Genomic DNA, 15,252 nt, shown 5'->3' on the forward strand with positions numbered 1-15,252 from the left:
GCAGATGAGAGTGCATCTGCACACACAGTAAGGTGAAGACTTTTGGAGGATGGCCTGGTATCAAGAAAAGCAGCAAAGAAGCCACTTCTCTTCAGAAAAAAATAAAAATAAATCAGGGACAGACTGATATTCTGCACAGGGATTGGACAGCTGAGGACTGGGGTAAAGTCATTTTCTCTGATGAATCCCCTTTCCGATTGAGACCATTCATGTGGGATTGCTTCTCAGCCAAGGGAGTGGGCTCACTCACAATTTTGCCTAACGCAGCCATGAATAAAGAATGGTACAAAACATCCTCAGAGAGCAACTTCTCTCCCAATCATCCAAGAATAGTTTAGTGACGAACAATGCCTTTTCCAGCACAATGGTTATCACTTTTGCTTTATGGCAAGGTGCTTCAAGTGGCTTGGGGAACAAAACATCAACATTTTGGATCCATGGCCAGGAAACTCTCCAGATCTTAATTCCATTGAGAACTTGTGGTCAATCCTCAAGGAGGTGGGTGAAAAACAAAAAAAACACAAATTCTGACAAACTCCAAGCATTGATTATGCAAGAATGGCTGCCATCAGTCAGGATGTGGCCCAGAAGTTGATTGACAGCATGCCAGGGCCAAATGTAGGGGGGGGTGAAAAAGAAGGGCCAACACTGCAAATATTAACTCTTTGCATAAACTTAATGTCATTGTCAAAAGCCTTTGACACTTCTGAAATGCTTGCAATTTTACTACAGTATACCATCATAGTAACATCTGACAAAAAGATCTAAAAACACTGAAGTAGCAGACTTTGTGAAAATGTATATTTGTGTCAGCCTCAAAAACTTTGGCCAGGGCTGTACAACTCAGTGTTGCAGAACAGACAAAGTGCATCCGATAAAGCAGTGGGACTTGCATATAAGCAAAATAAAAAATAAAAAAAATATGGGGGAGGGGGGAATAAGGCACAGAGAAAAGAGGGGAAGAGAGGAGAAAGAGTCAAAATAAAGTATCATAATAGATCAAATGTCACTAGAAAAGCATCTCCCATGGGACTTTGTTGCAGCAATAGAAATCACACAATTTAAAATGTGCCGTTACAGGAAAGGGAGACGCCCGCCCTTTCAGGGCATAGGCCTGAATCGCAACCTGTCTGATCCACCTTGACCAACCACCGAAACAAAGTTAGTCCGACCTCCGAAACGGAGCAGTAGCAGACAGGTACACTCGCAGAGCACAGACAGCGTCCAGGGAATGCAACGCAGCCTCTTTGGGATGCGACGGACGAGGACACAAAGACGGGAGTACAATGTCCTCATTGAGGTGAAAAGGCGAAACGACCTTAGGAAGAAACGAAGGCTGCGGCTGCAGCACCGCCTTATCCTTGTGGAGGATCAAATAGGGAGCCTTGCATGACAAGGCTAACAGCTCAGAAACCCAGAGGGAATCTCTCTAATGTTCTCAAACGGCAGATTATAAAGTACCGAGAGGACCAGATTCAAGTCCCACTGGGGAAGTGGAGGACGCACCGGAGGGGCCACATGTCAAACCCCCCTGCACAAACGTACTCACTAGAGAGTGAGCCGCCAAGGGTCGTTGAAAGAAAAAAACAACCAAGGCGGAAATCTGCCCCTTAAATTGTACTTCAGGCAAGTTTTTGGTCCACCCCCACGCTGTAGAAACAGTAGGACCCTGGAAACTGAATATGCACGAGGACGCCACTTCATCTCCTCACACAGAGATGTAGGCCTTCCACGTGCGATGGTAAATCTTCCGAGAGGACGACTTCCATGCCCTCAGCATGGTAGATATCACCAAGTCCGACAGGCCATGGTCCCTTCGTACCTGGCTTTCAACAGCTACGCTGTTAAAGCCAGCCACTACAAAGCAGGATGGAGTATGGGACCTTGCGACAGAAGGTCCTCTCGCATCGGCAGACGCCAAGGAACATCTTCTACTAGACGCACTAAGTCGGCGTACCAGGGCCGCCGAGGCCAATCTGGAGCAATGAGGATCATCAGAATCCCTTCGGCCTCCACTCTGCGAAGCAGCTTTAGAAACGGAAAAGCATAAATTAGCCGATACCGACCCCACGTGCCACCAATGCATCTGTCGCGTCTGCCCATTGGTCTTTTGACCTGGCCACAAATCTCACTACCTCCCGATTGAGTCGCGAGGCCATGAGGTCCACGTCTGGTGTGCCACATCTCAGGCACAGGAGTTGAAACACCTCCGGGTGTAGGGACCATTCTCCTTGATCTAGAGTCTGGCGACTTAGGTAGTCCAAGAGAACAAAAAGCGGCGCCCTCTAAGCGTAGTATAGGATTTATTGAAACAACAAAATAGACATCAATTCTTAGGAGGATGCTACTCACAAGACTGCAGGGGGTACAGGCATATCAAGATAGGATATCATCCGTGGCTGGCTTCCGGGGTGCATGGACTCCGCGCTGGTGTTAAAGTCACTGGATCAACACATGCTCTGAACTCACTTAGCAGGGAGACACGGTAGGCGATCCATGAGCTGGTACAGTCTTCGGCGTCTGTGGGGATCCCTGGATGGTCATCCAGCGCTGATGGAACAGGGAGATGCAGAAACGCCGTGTGACAGCGTGATGGAACGCAGCCGTGGAGCGCAAGCGGCGGAGCGTCACTTCCGGGTTAGGTCACGGGGCGGTGCACGCGTTCGAGGCATGCGTGCCTCTTCATCAGGCTCTATGGGGGCCATGTTGGATGAGGGACAGAAGTACAGCTCGAATGAAGCCGATTGGTTGGCACACAATTACACAATAGGTCAAGTCAATAGAGAATCAAGACGTAAACATTGGGCATATGAAATAAAAGCATATCTTTGCGGATCAAAATAAAAAATACATTCACAAAAAACTGACTAATACTAAGAAAATTAGATGGGACTTAAAAGGAATTAACACACTTGTGCAAATGGGAGTAGTGGTACTAAAGGGGAGGTTCACCCTAAAAACGACTTTCTAGTATTACATTGGCCCCCCACATTACAATACAATTATGCCTATTATGTTTTTTTGTATGCTGTACATACCTTGGTACAGCTAATTCACCCGTGGCTTCCGGGTTTGCGAGTCCCGCGGGAGTGGGCGTTCCCAACATGCTGGTGATTGACGTGATGACCAAAAACGAGCTCCCCCCGTCGCGTAAGCTGTGTCACGATTGCCGAAAGGAGCCGAACGGCGGTGCGCAGTATAGCGCCGACTCGCCTTTCGGCTTCTTTCGCCAATCGTGACGCAGCTTACGCGACGGGGGGAGCTCGTTTTTTGTCATCACGTCAATCACCAGCATGTTAGGAACGCCCACTCCCGCGGGACTCGCAACCCGGAAGCCACGAGTGAATTAGCTGTACCAAGGTATGTACAGCATACAAAAAAACATAATAGGCATAATTGTATTGTAATGTGGGGGGCCAATGTAATACTAGAAAGTCGTTTTTAGGGTGAACCTCCCCTTTAATTTAATGGTATACAATTCATACCTATGGGAACCTATATCTGTATCTAAATGGTTTCAAATCAATTTTAGAATAAATTTTAGAAGACAAACAAAGTAGGTACGCACTAATGGATGTGGGAAAGAGGTTATTTTAAAAAACCATCTACGCATACATTATCTGTACTGTATGTGCAAGATGCTAACAGCTTGGTTAGGGGAAGGGTGTATATGAAAATAACATACATGAGTTGTATTTATAAATATACATATATGCACATATAAATGCGCGCGCATGCGTATATACACGCACATATACGCACATACCTATACATGATGGAACTCACATGGGGACATACATGTGGGTAAAGGGAAAGGGTTTTTATGAAATACATGCAAAACACGGATGTGGATATATGGGAACTAGCTCGATATATAAAAAAGAGACAAATCAATTAAAAGTGGAATTGGAATAGGACATTAAGATAAAATATTATATTAACATTAGAGTAAAATGTTAATCTCCAGACCCTCATTCAACCCTCGGGGGGACAAACAGTCTAATGTAAAGATACAATAGTTTTCCCTTTCACATAATTTTTTATATATTTCGGCCTGAGGGAGAAGTCTGGAGATAGCCTCTATGACCCAAACCCGAAGTTCCGAAGAAGATTGTTGATGGAACTCTTTGAAGTGTCTGGCGACCCTATACTTATCTAGACCTTTCTCCACAAAGTTACGGTGTTCGCCAAACCTCTTCCGTAGTGTCCGAATAGTACGGCCCACATAGAAGAGGCCGCAGGGGCAGGTAAGACAATACACCACATATTCAGAAGAACATGTAAAGAAGCCAGTTTTTTACCGCCCGTAATGTATACGGCCGAAAGAGCGGGCACGCTCCGTTCCGCCCACCTCCAACACTGCAGCCGAGCTTCTTGTCCCTCCCTGATGGTTGACATATGCCACCGCTATGGCGTTGTCCGACTGGATGCCCTTGTAGCCTCTGAGACCACGCAGAGAAGCCCATCCTGATCGGCCAAAGTTCCAGAACATTGATCGGCAGGCAGGATTCTTCCTGAGTCCAGTGACCCTGGGCTGACTGAACTCCCCAGACTCCCCCCTAACCGGTAAGGCTGGCGTCTGTGGTGATCACCGTCCAGTGAAAAGCAAGAAACGACTTCCCGGACTGAAGAGTCAGGGATGTCAGCCACCAAACCAGGGAGGCCCTGACCCGGTGGCTCACCCAGATTAGACAATCCAGGGACGATGGGCATTTGTCCCATCTTGACAAAATTTCCCTCTGCAACACTCGAGTGTAAGGGACCGCCTCAAAAGGAGGCTACCATGAGACCCAGGACTCGCATGCAAAAGCGTATCGACGAACAAAAAAAAAGCCCCGTCCCGCCGAGCTCACGTACAGAAGCAAACGCATATGTGAGTAGTGTCGCATATTAAAACAGTGTTCAAACCACACATGTGAGGTATCACCATGATCGTTAGAGCAAGAGCAATAATTCTAGCCCTATACCCCCTCTAACTCAAAACATGCAACCTGTAGAATTTTTTTAAACGTCGCCAATGGAGATTAAGAGTAAAACTTTGTTTCGCCATTCCACGAGCGGGCGCAATTTTAAAGCATGTTTCACAATATAAAAAAAATTGGGCTAACTTTAAAGTTTTATAAAAAAAAAAAAAAAAAAAAAGGAGCGCTTAGGCAGGCCAAATTGGTGACATCCCCTCTCTCCCTTTCTTTTTTCCCCCTCTTATTTTTCCTCTTTATCTCTGGAGACCCCTAGCGTCTCCCACTGTTATGGTATTTAGAAGCCAAGATTACTGCTCAGATTAGCCACATCATGCAGTTGGTCCGTAAGGACGATGATCAACTCGAATTCCGCCACGTTGGCGACACCAGTTTTGATAAGCATGCTGGCATAGTGGCAAACGCCAAGCAGAGAAAATGCATACTCCTTCCTTTATTGTTAATGTCGTTTTTCTTTATTTTGTCTTCACATGATCAGAGCATTGAATGACTGTAAGCTGTGTACACTTGAATCTCTGACCAATAAAAATTGTTATTGATAAAAACCTTCTGTGTGTAGCAGCCTCCCCAGCTCCTCACTAATTACCTACCTGAGCCCCTTCTCTCTCCAGCAATGTCCACGATCATCTCAGCCATCCAGGACACTGATCCTGATTGGCTAAGACAGAGCAGTGGCGCCATTGGCTCCCGCAGCTGTCAAAGTCAGCCAGCCAGCCAATCAGGGGGAGATGGGTGGGGCCAAGTCAGGGCTCCATGTCTAAATGAATACACGGAGCTCTGACTCAGCTTGGGTGCCCCCTGTAGCAAGCTGCTGACTGAAAGGCACTCAAAGAAGGGAGGGGGTATGAGCAGCAAAGAGGGACCCAAGAAGGAGGATCCGGGCTGCTCTGTGCAAAACCAAAAACACACAGAGGTGGCAAGTATAACATGTTTTTTTTTATTTATTTTTTTTTACAAAGAGCCTTTACAATTACTTTAAATAAATAATAAAAAAAAATGATTTCCACCCTGGATAAAATAGAGAATCGCAAAGTTTGTTCTTCACAAAAAGCCAAAGTCTCCCACTTATATACGGTAAGAATGTAACAGAACATATTAATCGTGTAAATCTAGTCAAAGATAAGCTTACCTTTTAAACCCTGCCATAGTGGTCACCATCCTGTCTAACTCTTCCACCTGCAAAACAAAAACATGCAAATAAAATTCCTTCCTCATCTCCGTTCAGATACATCTTTGATCAACAATCTACAGTGTTATTTCTAGAACTATTAAAATGTCTTTAAACCCATAAAATAAAAATCTGATTACATTAAATATTGCGTTGCCAACAGTCACGGATTGCCAGGTCTGTCCCTCTCCTGGGCAGAATTCCAAAAATCTGGCTGTGTCACGGACATCGGGAGGTTGGCACCGGCACCGACACAGAGCAGGGGTGGACAGTGTATTGTTTTTATACTCCCATCTTCCGCTTTGTGCCTAGTTTTTGCACTGTACTGGCAGGAGTAGGTACTGCCCCTTGTCTCATAGCTGTGGGCACACTGTGCCCGGGCAGTGGGTGCTGCAGGGCTAAGATGCCCTTCGATAAACAGGAGCGTTTCTGCCATCTCCCCACTTCTACTCTGCATGACATCAGATCAGAGGTATGTGAGCACCACACCTAAGGGCTGGAGGGGGAAACACAACTTCATCTGTACTGGGGGGTGGGGGGGGTGAAGGGGGAGGGGGCATAAGTCTATTACTGAGAGATCTGTACTGGGGGGTGAAGGGGTTTCTACTACTGAGGGGTCTGTATTGGTGGGTGAAGGTGGGGGGAGCTTCTACTACTGAGGGGTCTGTACTAAAGGGTAAGATGGAAAATATTAAAAAGCGCAACTCCACTTTTGTTGAGGAAAACAAAAAAAACAAAAACAAACATTCCCCCTGGGTGCTCTATGTACATTGCAAGGATTATAATAACCTTTGTTGCAGATTACTACCTTTTGTTATTTTGAAGAAATCCCTGTATGTTCATCTGCTCTGAGCGGGCTGAATGGGAGTGATTTCATAATTATCTGTCAGCTGTGCAGCTGCAGAGCACCAATGAGGAAATCTGGTGGGCCTGCATACCTTTTGATGTGCTCATAAGTTTACATACCCTGGCAAAATCTATGATTTGTTTGTCAGAGAAAATGAACAACACAAAAACGTTTCTTTCACTCATTGTTAGTGTTTGGCTGAAGCCATTTATTATCAAATTAACTGTGTGTACTCCTTTTACATCATAGTGGCAACATAAACTACCCAAATGACCCTGATCAAAAGTTTACATACCCCAGTTCTTAATACTGTTTAACCTATAAAGCGGAGGTTCACCCAAAAGTGAACCTCCGCTTTTTGGAACCCTCCCCCCCTCCGGTGTCACATTTGACACCTTTCAGGGGGGAGGGGGTGCAGATACCTGTATTATACAGGTATTTGCACCACTTCCGGGTTGGCCCCTCTGCGTCACCCCTACCCCCCCCCCCCCCATTGTGTTCTGGGAAACACTCGGCTCCCAGAACACTACCGCTCGGCTTCGGCTGCCGACGTCGCAGGCGACATGGACAGGTAAGTGTTCATTTTTTAAAAGTCAGCAGCTGCTGTATTTGTAGCTGCTGGCTTTTAAAAAAAAAATTCAGGTGACACCACGCTTTAAGATCCATGACAGCTTGAAGTCTTTTGTGGTATTTGTGTACGAGGCTCGTTATCTTCTCAGATAGTAAAGCTGCCCATTCCTCTTGACAAAAAGCCTCCAGTTCCTGTAAATTCTTGGGCTGTCTTGCATGAACTGCACATTTGAGATCTCCCCAGAACGGCTCAATAATATTAAGGTCAGGAGACTGAAGGCCACTCCAGAAGTTTCACAACTTGGCCTTGTGTTTTGGATCATTGTCACGTTGGAATGTCCAAGTACATCCCCGGCTGGTGAATGCAAATGTTCTTCCAGTATTTTTTGATAATTTACTGCATTCATCTTGACAACAATTTTGACCAAATTTCCTGTGCCTTTGTAGCTCACACATCACCGAAACATCAGCGATCCACCTCCGTACCTCTCCAAATGTGGCATTTATGGCCAAAAAGCCCAATTTTGGTCTCATCACTCCAAATGACTTTGTGCCAGAAGGTTTGAGGCTCGTCTTTGTGCCATTTGGCATATTGTAAGCAGGATACTTTGTGGAATTTGCACACTAATGGCTTTCTTCAGGCGACTCGACCATGCAGCCCATCTTTCTTCAAGTGCCTCCTTGTTGGGCATCTTGAAACAGCCACACCACACGTTTTCAGAGTCTCCTGTATTTCACCTGAAGTTAAAGAAAGAGAAAGAGAGAAAGAGAAAGAGAGAGAGAGAGAAAGAGGGAAAGAGAGAGAGAGAAAGAGGGAAAGAAAGAGAAAAAGAAAAAGAGAGAGAGAGAGAGAAAGAGAGAGAGAGAGAAAGAGAGAAATAGAGAAAGAAAGAGAGAAAGAGAAAGAGAAAAAGAGAAAGAGAAAAAGAGAGAAACAGAAAGAGAGAAAGAGAAAAAGAGAAAGAGAAAAAGAGAAAGAGAAAGAGAGAGACACACACAGAGGAGAGAAAACTGTGCATCTGTCAGTGGGCCAAGGTCACGTCTCCACTACCTTTTCTTTAAACTTACTGTTCAGTATTTCATTACTTTTTAGCTATGAGACCCTGCTTTTTTTCCTTCTTTTTTGAGCAATGGCGTTATTGTAGCGCTACGCCCGCAGGAGCCGCTGGTTGTTTGTGGGATCGGCGTATTGAGTTACCTTGCAGGGTGTCTAGGGGTGATACTAGTGAGTTGAGGCAATGAGCAAAGGTCCAGTCATCAATTGGGTTTTCTTCAATGCTTTATTGCAGGGATATGCAATTAGCGGACCTCCAGCTGTTGCCAAACTACAAGTCCCATGAGGCATAGCGAGACTCTGACAGCATCAAGCATGACACCCAGAGGCAGAGGCATGATGGGACTTGTAGTTTGGCAACAGCTGGAGGTCCGCTAATTGCATATCCCTGCTTTATTCCAAGGCCCAACATCAACATAAGACAAGACAGGAAAGGTTGATGAAGCATGAGAACAACTTTAGTATCAGACCTTGGATATGAGAAAGAGCAGTCCTGCTCTTAGTGATGATGAGATCAGTTCGTCGCCACTCCAGCCAGAGTGGGTAAAGTGCCCCCGGACAGACCTCTGCCACAAGCCTGGCAGCCAAAGTGTCACTTGCAAATCGCTGGGAGGAACATACCTCTGCCACAGGCCTGACTCTGGACCTCTGCCACAGGTCTAGCAATTTAGGGTGCAATAATTGGATTGAGGGAATCCTCCCAGTAAATCCAGTTAAAGCCACCAGTTGACAGCTGTAATATACCTGTCAGTATCGTGGTGACCAGATCCCTGATGGTTCGTTCAGGCCTCCTGGATAACCTCTCTCCGGGTTCTCCCTGAGCCAATTCCCCACCGCACAGCTCTCAGCTTAGGATCCTCTTAGCAAAGGCTGGGACCCAGCAAGTCGCTGGGGCCCCTTTCCGCATCAGGATGGAGCTCCGCATGGTGCGCAACTCTGGCAAGGTAGGCCATGGTGGCGGGGTCCATGGATGCGCGCACCCTGAAGGTGGATGCCGGACCTGGAACTCGAACCCCGCAAAAAGGACCCAGAATCAATGGCGTCTGCCCTAGATATACCCTTCCCCAGCATGCCCAGCGAGGGAAAACTCCTCTAATTGGCTGCTGGGCAAAAGTGGCTCTGCCAGAACCCCTTCAAGTGCCAAATTCCGCCCAGAGATGGAAGCACACCCCTGAAACGCAGACTGACCTACAAGCCAGTTCTGAAAGGACAGCAGCCCTGCAATTTAACAAATTGTGAATGGGAGCAAAATAACTCTCCCATTCCCCACTAACTTTAGCGTAGTGCCCATACTGAAAGTAAGGGGGCGCTACATTATATTAAGAGTTGTTGAGCTTAAATTCCGATGTATGTGACTGAACCTGTATGGCGTGTCTAAGTTGCAGGTACTTGAAGAACCTCTGTCTTGGTATCGCAAATTCCTCAGATAATTGAGCAAATGATTTGATATTATCATTCCAGAACAATTGCTCCACATATCCAAGTCCTTAAGTTTGCCAGAACTCAAACCCCTTTAATTTCTGAACTTCTACATAGTTTCAGTTATTTCAAATTGGCGTGTGAGAAGTATATCCTGTAATTTCTTTATCGTACACCACGGGACATAGAGCCTTTAGTCATTACATAGTGGGTTGTATAGTTCACCAGAGTTGATTGGACACTGGCACACCCAATGAAGACGAGTTCCCCTCTATATAACCCCTCCCATAAGGGAAGAACCTCAGTTTTTTTGCCAATGTCAAACTTTGAGATTGTGGATTTGGGGTTTTCATGAGCTGTAAGCCACAATCATCACAATTAAGACAAATCACGGCTTAAACTATCCTGCTTTGCATGTAAGGAGTCCATCTCATGTTAGTTTCACCTTCTAAGTTGCATTAGTGAAATAAATTAACTTTTGCACGAAATTTTAATTTTTGGAGTTTCACCTGTAATTTGTTCGGCATGGACTTCAATGGCATGCAACACTGCATGCGGCCAGAGGTAGGGGGCGCCGCAGAGTCTCGAAAAAAAAAGCCGGAAAGGCCAGAGGACAGCTGGCTGACCATGGCAAATCTCAAAAGGCTCAAAATGGAGTATGCATTCTTTTTTAGAGAGTACAAGATGAGCTTTTAGCTGCCGGGGACCATATGATCCTCCACTGTTGTATGAAAAGTTTCTCCCCAAGAGCCTGTTCCCATCTAAGCATGTACCTAGGCTTCCCTTGGGTATCCATACTAAACTCATTTGATATCAGAGACTAGACTTTTGTGACGGGCCTGCAAAGACTATGCACTTAAAACAGGGTCAATTTTGAAAATTGGAGGTTAGGAGCAAAAAGGTAGAGCATGACGACCTATCTGAAGGTAGCCAACAAAAATCTATGGGGTGGGGAAGGTCATGCTTCCCTCGAAGTTCCTCAAAAGTATGGTAATTTTCACGTTACGAGATTAACTAGGTGATCAAAAGTGGAACAGACTTATCGACCATGGTGAGATCATTTGGGAGGTGAGGGTTATAGAGGAAGGCTGTCAAAGAAGCTTCAGTCTGAAGGGGGTGTTTTTGTTTCAGCTGCCTACAACGGTGGTAGAACAATGCCATAGTGTGCAGAAGAGGCAGAAGGCATATCTGCATCAGTATTCCACAATAGATTGTTTGGGTGGATTGGGGCCAGCCATAGTTTATCTTGGTCCAGCAATTGTAGGGTAAACCATGAGGCAACGGCCCTCAATTGTGTTGCATGATAGTAACGTATAAGATTGGGGAAGGCCAAACCCCCAATCTTTCTTTGAGGCAAAGAGGACTGAGTGAGCCATCTTATGACGTTTGTGGTTCCATGTAAAAGCTCAAGAGATCCCCCTGAAGACTCAGAAGATGCGCCAGGGGATAGGTATTGGTAGGGTCATCAAACAATATAGAATCTTAGGCAAGATTGTCATTTTAACTGAGGCTATGCGACCTAGCCAGGAAATGCGGTAATGCTTCCATTTAGTTAAGAGATTTAATTAATGCAAAGAGAGGTTTAAAATGTTACCTCTGTACAGAGAGTCGTACTCTGTACTGTAATGCACACCCCCAAGTATTTAATAGCAGTAGATTTCCATGCATAGCAAAAAGACCCTGAGAGATGCTTCACTTCAGTTGGAGGGATGTTAAGTGGCAAAGCTTCAGATTTAGAGGAATTAACTTTATAACCAAAACAAAAGCACCAAACTCTTCCAATAGCTTATGGAGGTTATGGGGGGTTACTCGAGGTTGTGTTAAGGCAAGGAGAACGTCATCCGCAAACAGCGAAATTTTAAACTCCCCTAACCGGGACCCATGAACAATGGGATCACAGTGGATCTGGGCTGCAAGAGGTTCAATGTTTTACCTGAAGGCTTCGATACACAAAATAAAAGACATTGGGCCAGATTCAAGAAGCAATTGCGCCTGTGTAACCATAGGTTACGCAGCGCAATTGCTTACTTGCTCCGGCGTTACGAATGCTCCTGATTCAGGAACATCGTAACGCCGACTGCAGCCTAAAATCTGCGTGGCATAAGGCTCTTATGCCACGCAGATTTTAGGCTGCATTCTTGCGTTGACTGCTAGGGGGCGCTCCCATTGTGATCAGCGTATAGTATGCAAATTGCATACTAACACCAATTCACAATTGTTGCGTGGGCCCTGCGTACGCAAGTTACGTCGTTTCCGTACGGCGTGCTTAGCGTAAGGCTGCTCCTGCTAATAGCAGGCGCAGCCAATGCTAAAGATACCCGTTGTCGCGTTGCGACGTTCGAATTTTACGTCATTTGCGTAAGTGAATCGTGAATGGCGCTGGACGCCATTCACATTCACTTTGAAGCAAATGACGTCCTTGCGACGTCATTTGCCGCAATGCACGTCGGGAAAGTTTCCCGACGGAGCATGCGCTTTACGATCGGCGCGGGAACGCGCCTAATTTAAATGATTCCCGCCCCCGGGGCGCCCTCGCAATTTACGGAGCTACTGGTCCGTGAATCGAGGGCAGCGGTGCAAATTTGCGGGGGCGCAGGGCAAAATCGTTGCCCTGTGCCTCCGCAAAAAAAAAAAGAGCAAATCTCTTTGAATCTGGGCCATTGACATTAAAAGACCTTAAAAAAAAAAAAAAAACATACCAGAATGACAACACAGTAAAAACCTGGGGGTCTGTCCGTCACACCCTGTTAAAATTAGGGGACTCCAAAAGTTTGTATAAAAAAGTATGGTTTTCAATTCCTTTTCGGAATTTCAAAAAGTAATTCTCAAGTCTTAGTTTCAGAGGCAAGGAGTTTCAAAATTCAGCTCCTTGTACTTCACTCGTTCTCCCTCCCTCCCTTTTTTCTTTTTGAATTATTTTGGAATCTTCAATTTGGACAGATTCGCCCATCTCAAGGATCAGGTATGCGCATACTTGATGAATTTTTCTTATGGCGACACGACCATGCAGCCCATCTTTCTTCAAGTGCCTCCTTATTGTGCATCTTGGAACAGCCACACCACATGTTTTCAGAGAGCCCTGTATTTCACCTGAAGTTATTCGTGGGTTTTTCTTTGCATCCCAAACAAATTTTCCTGGCAGCTGTGGCTGAAATTTAAGTTAGTCTACCTGACAGTGGTTTGGTTTTAACAGAACCTCTCAATTTCCACTTCTTAATTAGAGTTTTAACATTTTCAATTCCTGTTTTATACAATTCAAATACCTTTTCCCACAGATCCTATGACAATTCTTTTGCTTTCCTCATGATTTAGAATCTAGAAACTTCAGTGCAGTACGGGATGAAAGATGCAAGGGTCTGCCAGAAACTCATTGACCTTTTATACACACACTCACACACACTAATTACAAGCAAACAGATCACAGATGAGGATGGCTACCTTTAATAGCCATTCAAACCACTTTGTGTCAACTTGTGTGCATGTTATCAGGCCAAAATCACAAGGGTATGTAAACTTTTGATCAGGGTCATTTGGGTAGTTCCTGCTGGGATTATGATTTAAAAAGAGTTAACACAGTGGATTAATAACAAATGGTTTCAGCTAAACACTAATCACTCACTCGTTTTTGTTTTATTCATATTCTCTGAAAAACAGGCAAGTAAATCATAAATTCTGCGAGGGTATGTAAACTTATGAGCACAACTGTATATGAATGGTTATCATTGGATATCATGAGATATCATTGGATATCAGGACAAGTTGCACAAGTCATGCGACTTGTGCAACTTGTCCTGCGACTTGGGACTGCAAAGTGTGAAAAGGGACTAAAGCAAGAGATCGATGAAATTAACTTGAACAGTGTGTTAAGCTACCCACACCTATTTGGGTCCATTCACACTGTCTGCACACTAAAGCGCAGCGTTCTAGAGTGCGGGCAGCTGTTCATTTCAGATGCAGTGATCCATAGTGAGGTAGCAGTTTACCGCATCACAGTCACTTTTTTTTTCTTGCCAACTTTATTTGAAGTGCACAAAGTGACACTGAGCTACTGTGCGGTGACATCCAGCATGTAGATCAACTTCATTTCATTGCAGGCTATTGCACCGCACCTCCCGGCTATATTGCAGTGTCAATGGGGCACATTGAAAACAATTGTTTCCGGCGCAGAAAAACACCAACCACGCCACTAGTGTATGCAAGTGTATGTAAGCCCACAACCCTTTTAATTTCTATGTATACCCATCTAAGCCAAGTAGATTTTACATTTAGATTGCAACAGGTATGGCAATTCTCTTTACGTTCCTATTATAGTTTTAGTAGATTTGATTTATTTTTTTATACAATTGCCTGCCCATAATAGGTATGGCAACATTTAACACATTCAATTAAAACAACAAATGTTAACTACGTCACCTTATCATGGTCTCCATCAAAAAGCTGCAAGAAGCTGGCTTGTGTTCCGGTTGTACCCTTCACCCCTCGAAATCTGAGCTCATTTCGGGCTCGTTCTACATTGTGAAGATCCATGCACAGGTCTTGAAGCCACATACAAGCCCGTTTGCCTACTGTAGTCAGCTGGGCTGGTCTGCAAAAATAAACATTGCACAGTTGATCACTAAATGATTATTAAAATAGAAAAAAAAACATGGACAAACAGCAGGAAATAATATCTTGGAATAGATTCAAGTGCACATTGATAAGCAAAAACAATAAGGATATGGACAGCCGCACTCCAGTAACTTGAAAAAAAGACGTGCCCTTTATTGGGTACAGGAAAAAATGCACTACAGATATCAGCACACAGTGGGATAAACATCTGACGCGTTTCGCATTGAGTGTCAATGCTTAATCATAGCTATGACACTCAATGCGAAACGCGTCAGCTGTTTATCCCACTGTGTGCTGATATCTGTAGTGCATTTTTTCCTGTACCCAATAAAGGGCACGTCTTTTTTCAAGTTACTGGAGTGCGGCTGTCCATATCCTTATTGTTTTTGCACATCCTGTGCATTGCCAGCACCCATCTGCTTCTGAGTGGACATCAATTACCCTAGTGAGCTCACCTGGAGCGGCAGCTCTCTTACCTGCACATTGATAAGGGCAAAGCGCAATGTTGTACTGAAATGAAACATATGATTTCAGCATGAAGAGTTACAGCATAACCACCACTCCATTACAGGTGACATACCGCCTGAAGTTAGATCACAACTGCAAC

General features: G+C 45.0%; 1 protein-coding gene across 1 annotated transcript in view; it reads right to left on the minus strand.

The window, feature by feature from the left end:
• The window catches only part of ADSL (adenylosuccinate lyase), a 299,794-nt gene that overhangs the window by 171,239 nt on the left and 113,303 nt on the right, over positions 1–15,252 (minus strand). The window contains exons 5-6 of the mRNA XM_040359575.1: positions 14,451–14,622; positions 6,109–6,155 (exon numbers count right to left, since the gene is read on the minus strand). Of these exons, the coding sequence (XP_040215509.1) occupies positions 6,109–6,155; positions 14,451–14,622 (219 nt within the window). The remainder of the gene's footprint in view (positions 1–6,108; positions 6,156–14,450; positions 14,623–15,252) is intronic.

This window comes from Rana temporaria, chromosome 7, assembly GCF_905171775.1.
Source record: "Rana temporaria chromosome 7, aRanTem1.1, whole genome shotgun sequence".
NCBI classification, from domain to species: domain Eukaryota; kingdom Metazoa; phylum Chordata; class Amphibia; order Anura; family Ranidae; genus Rana; species Rana temporaria.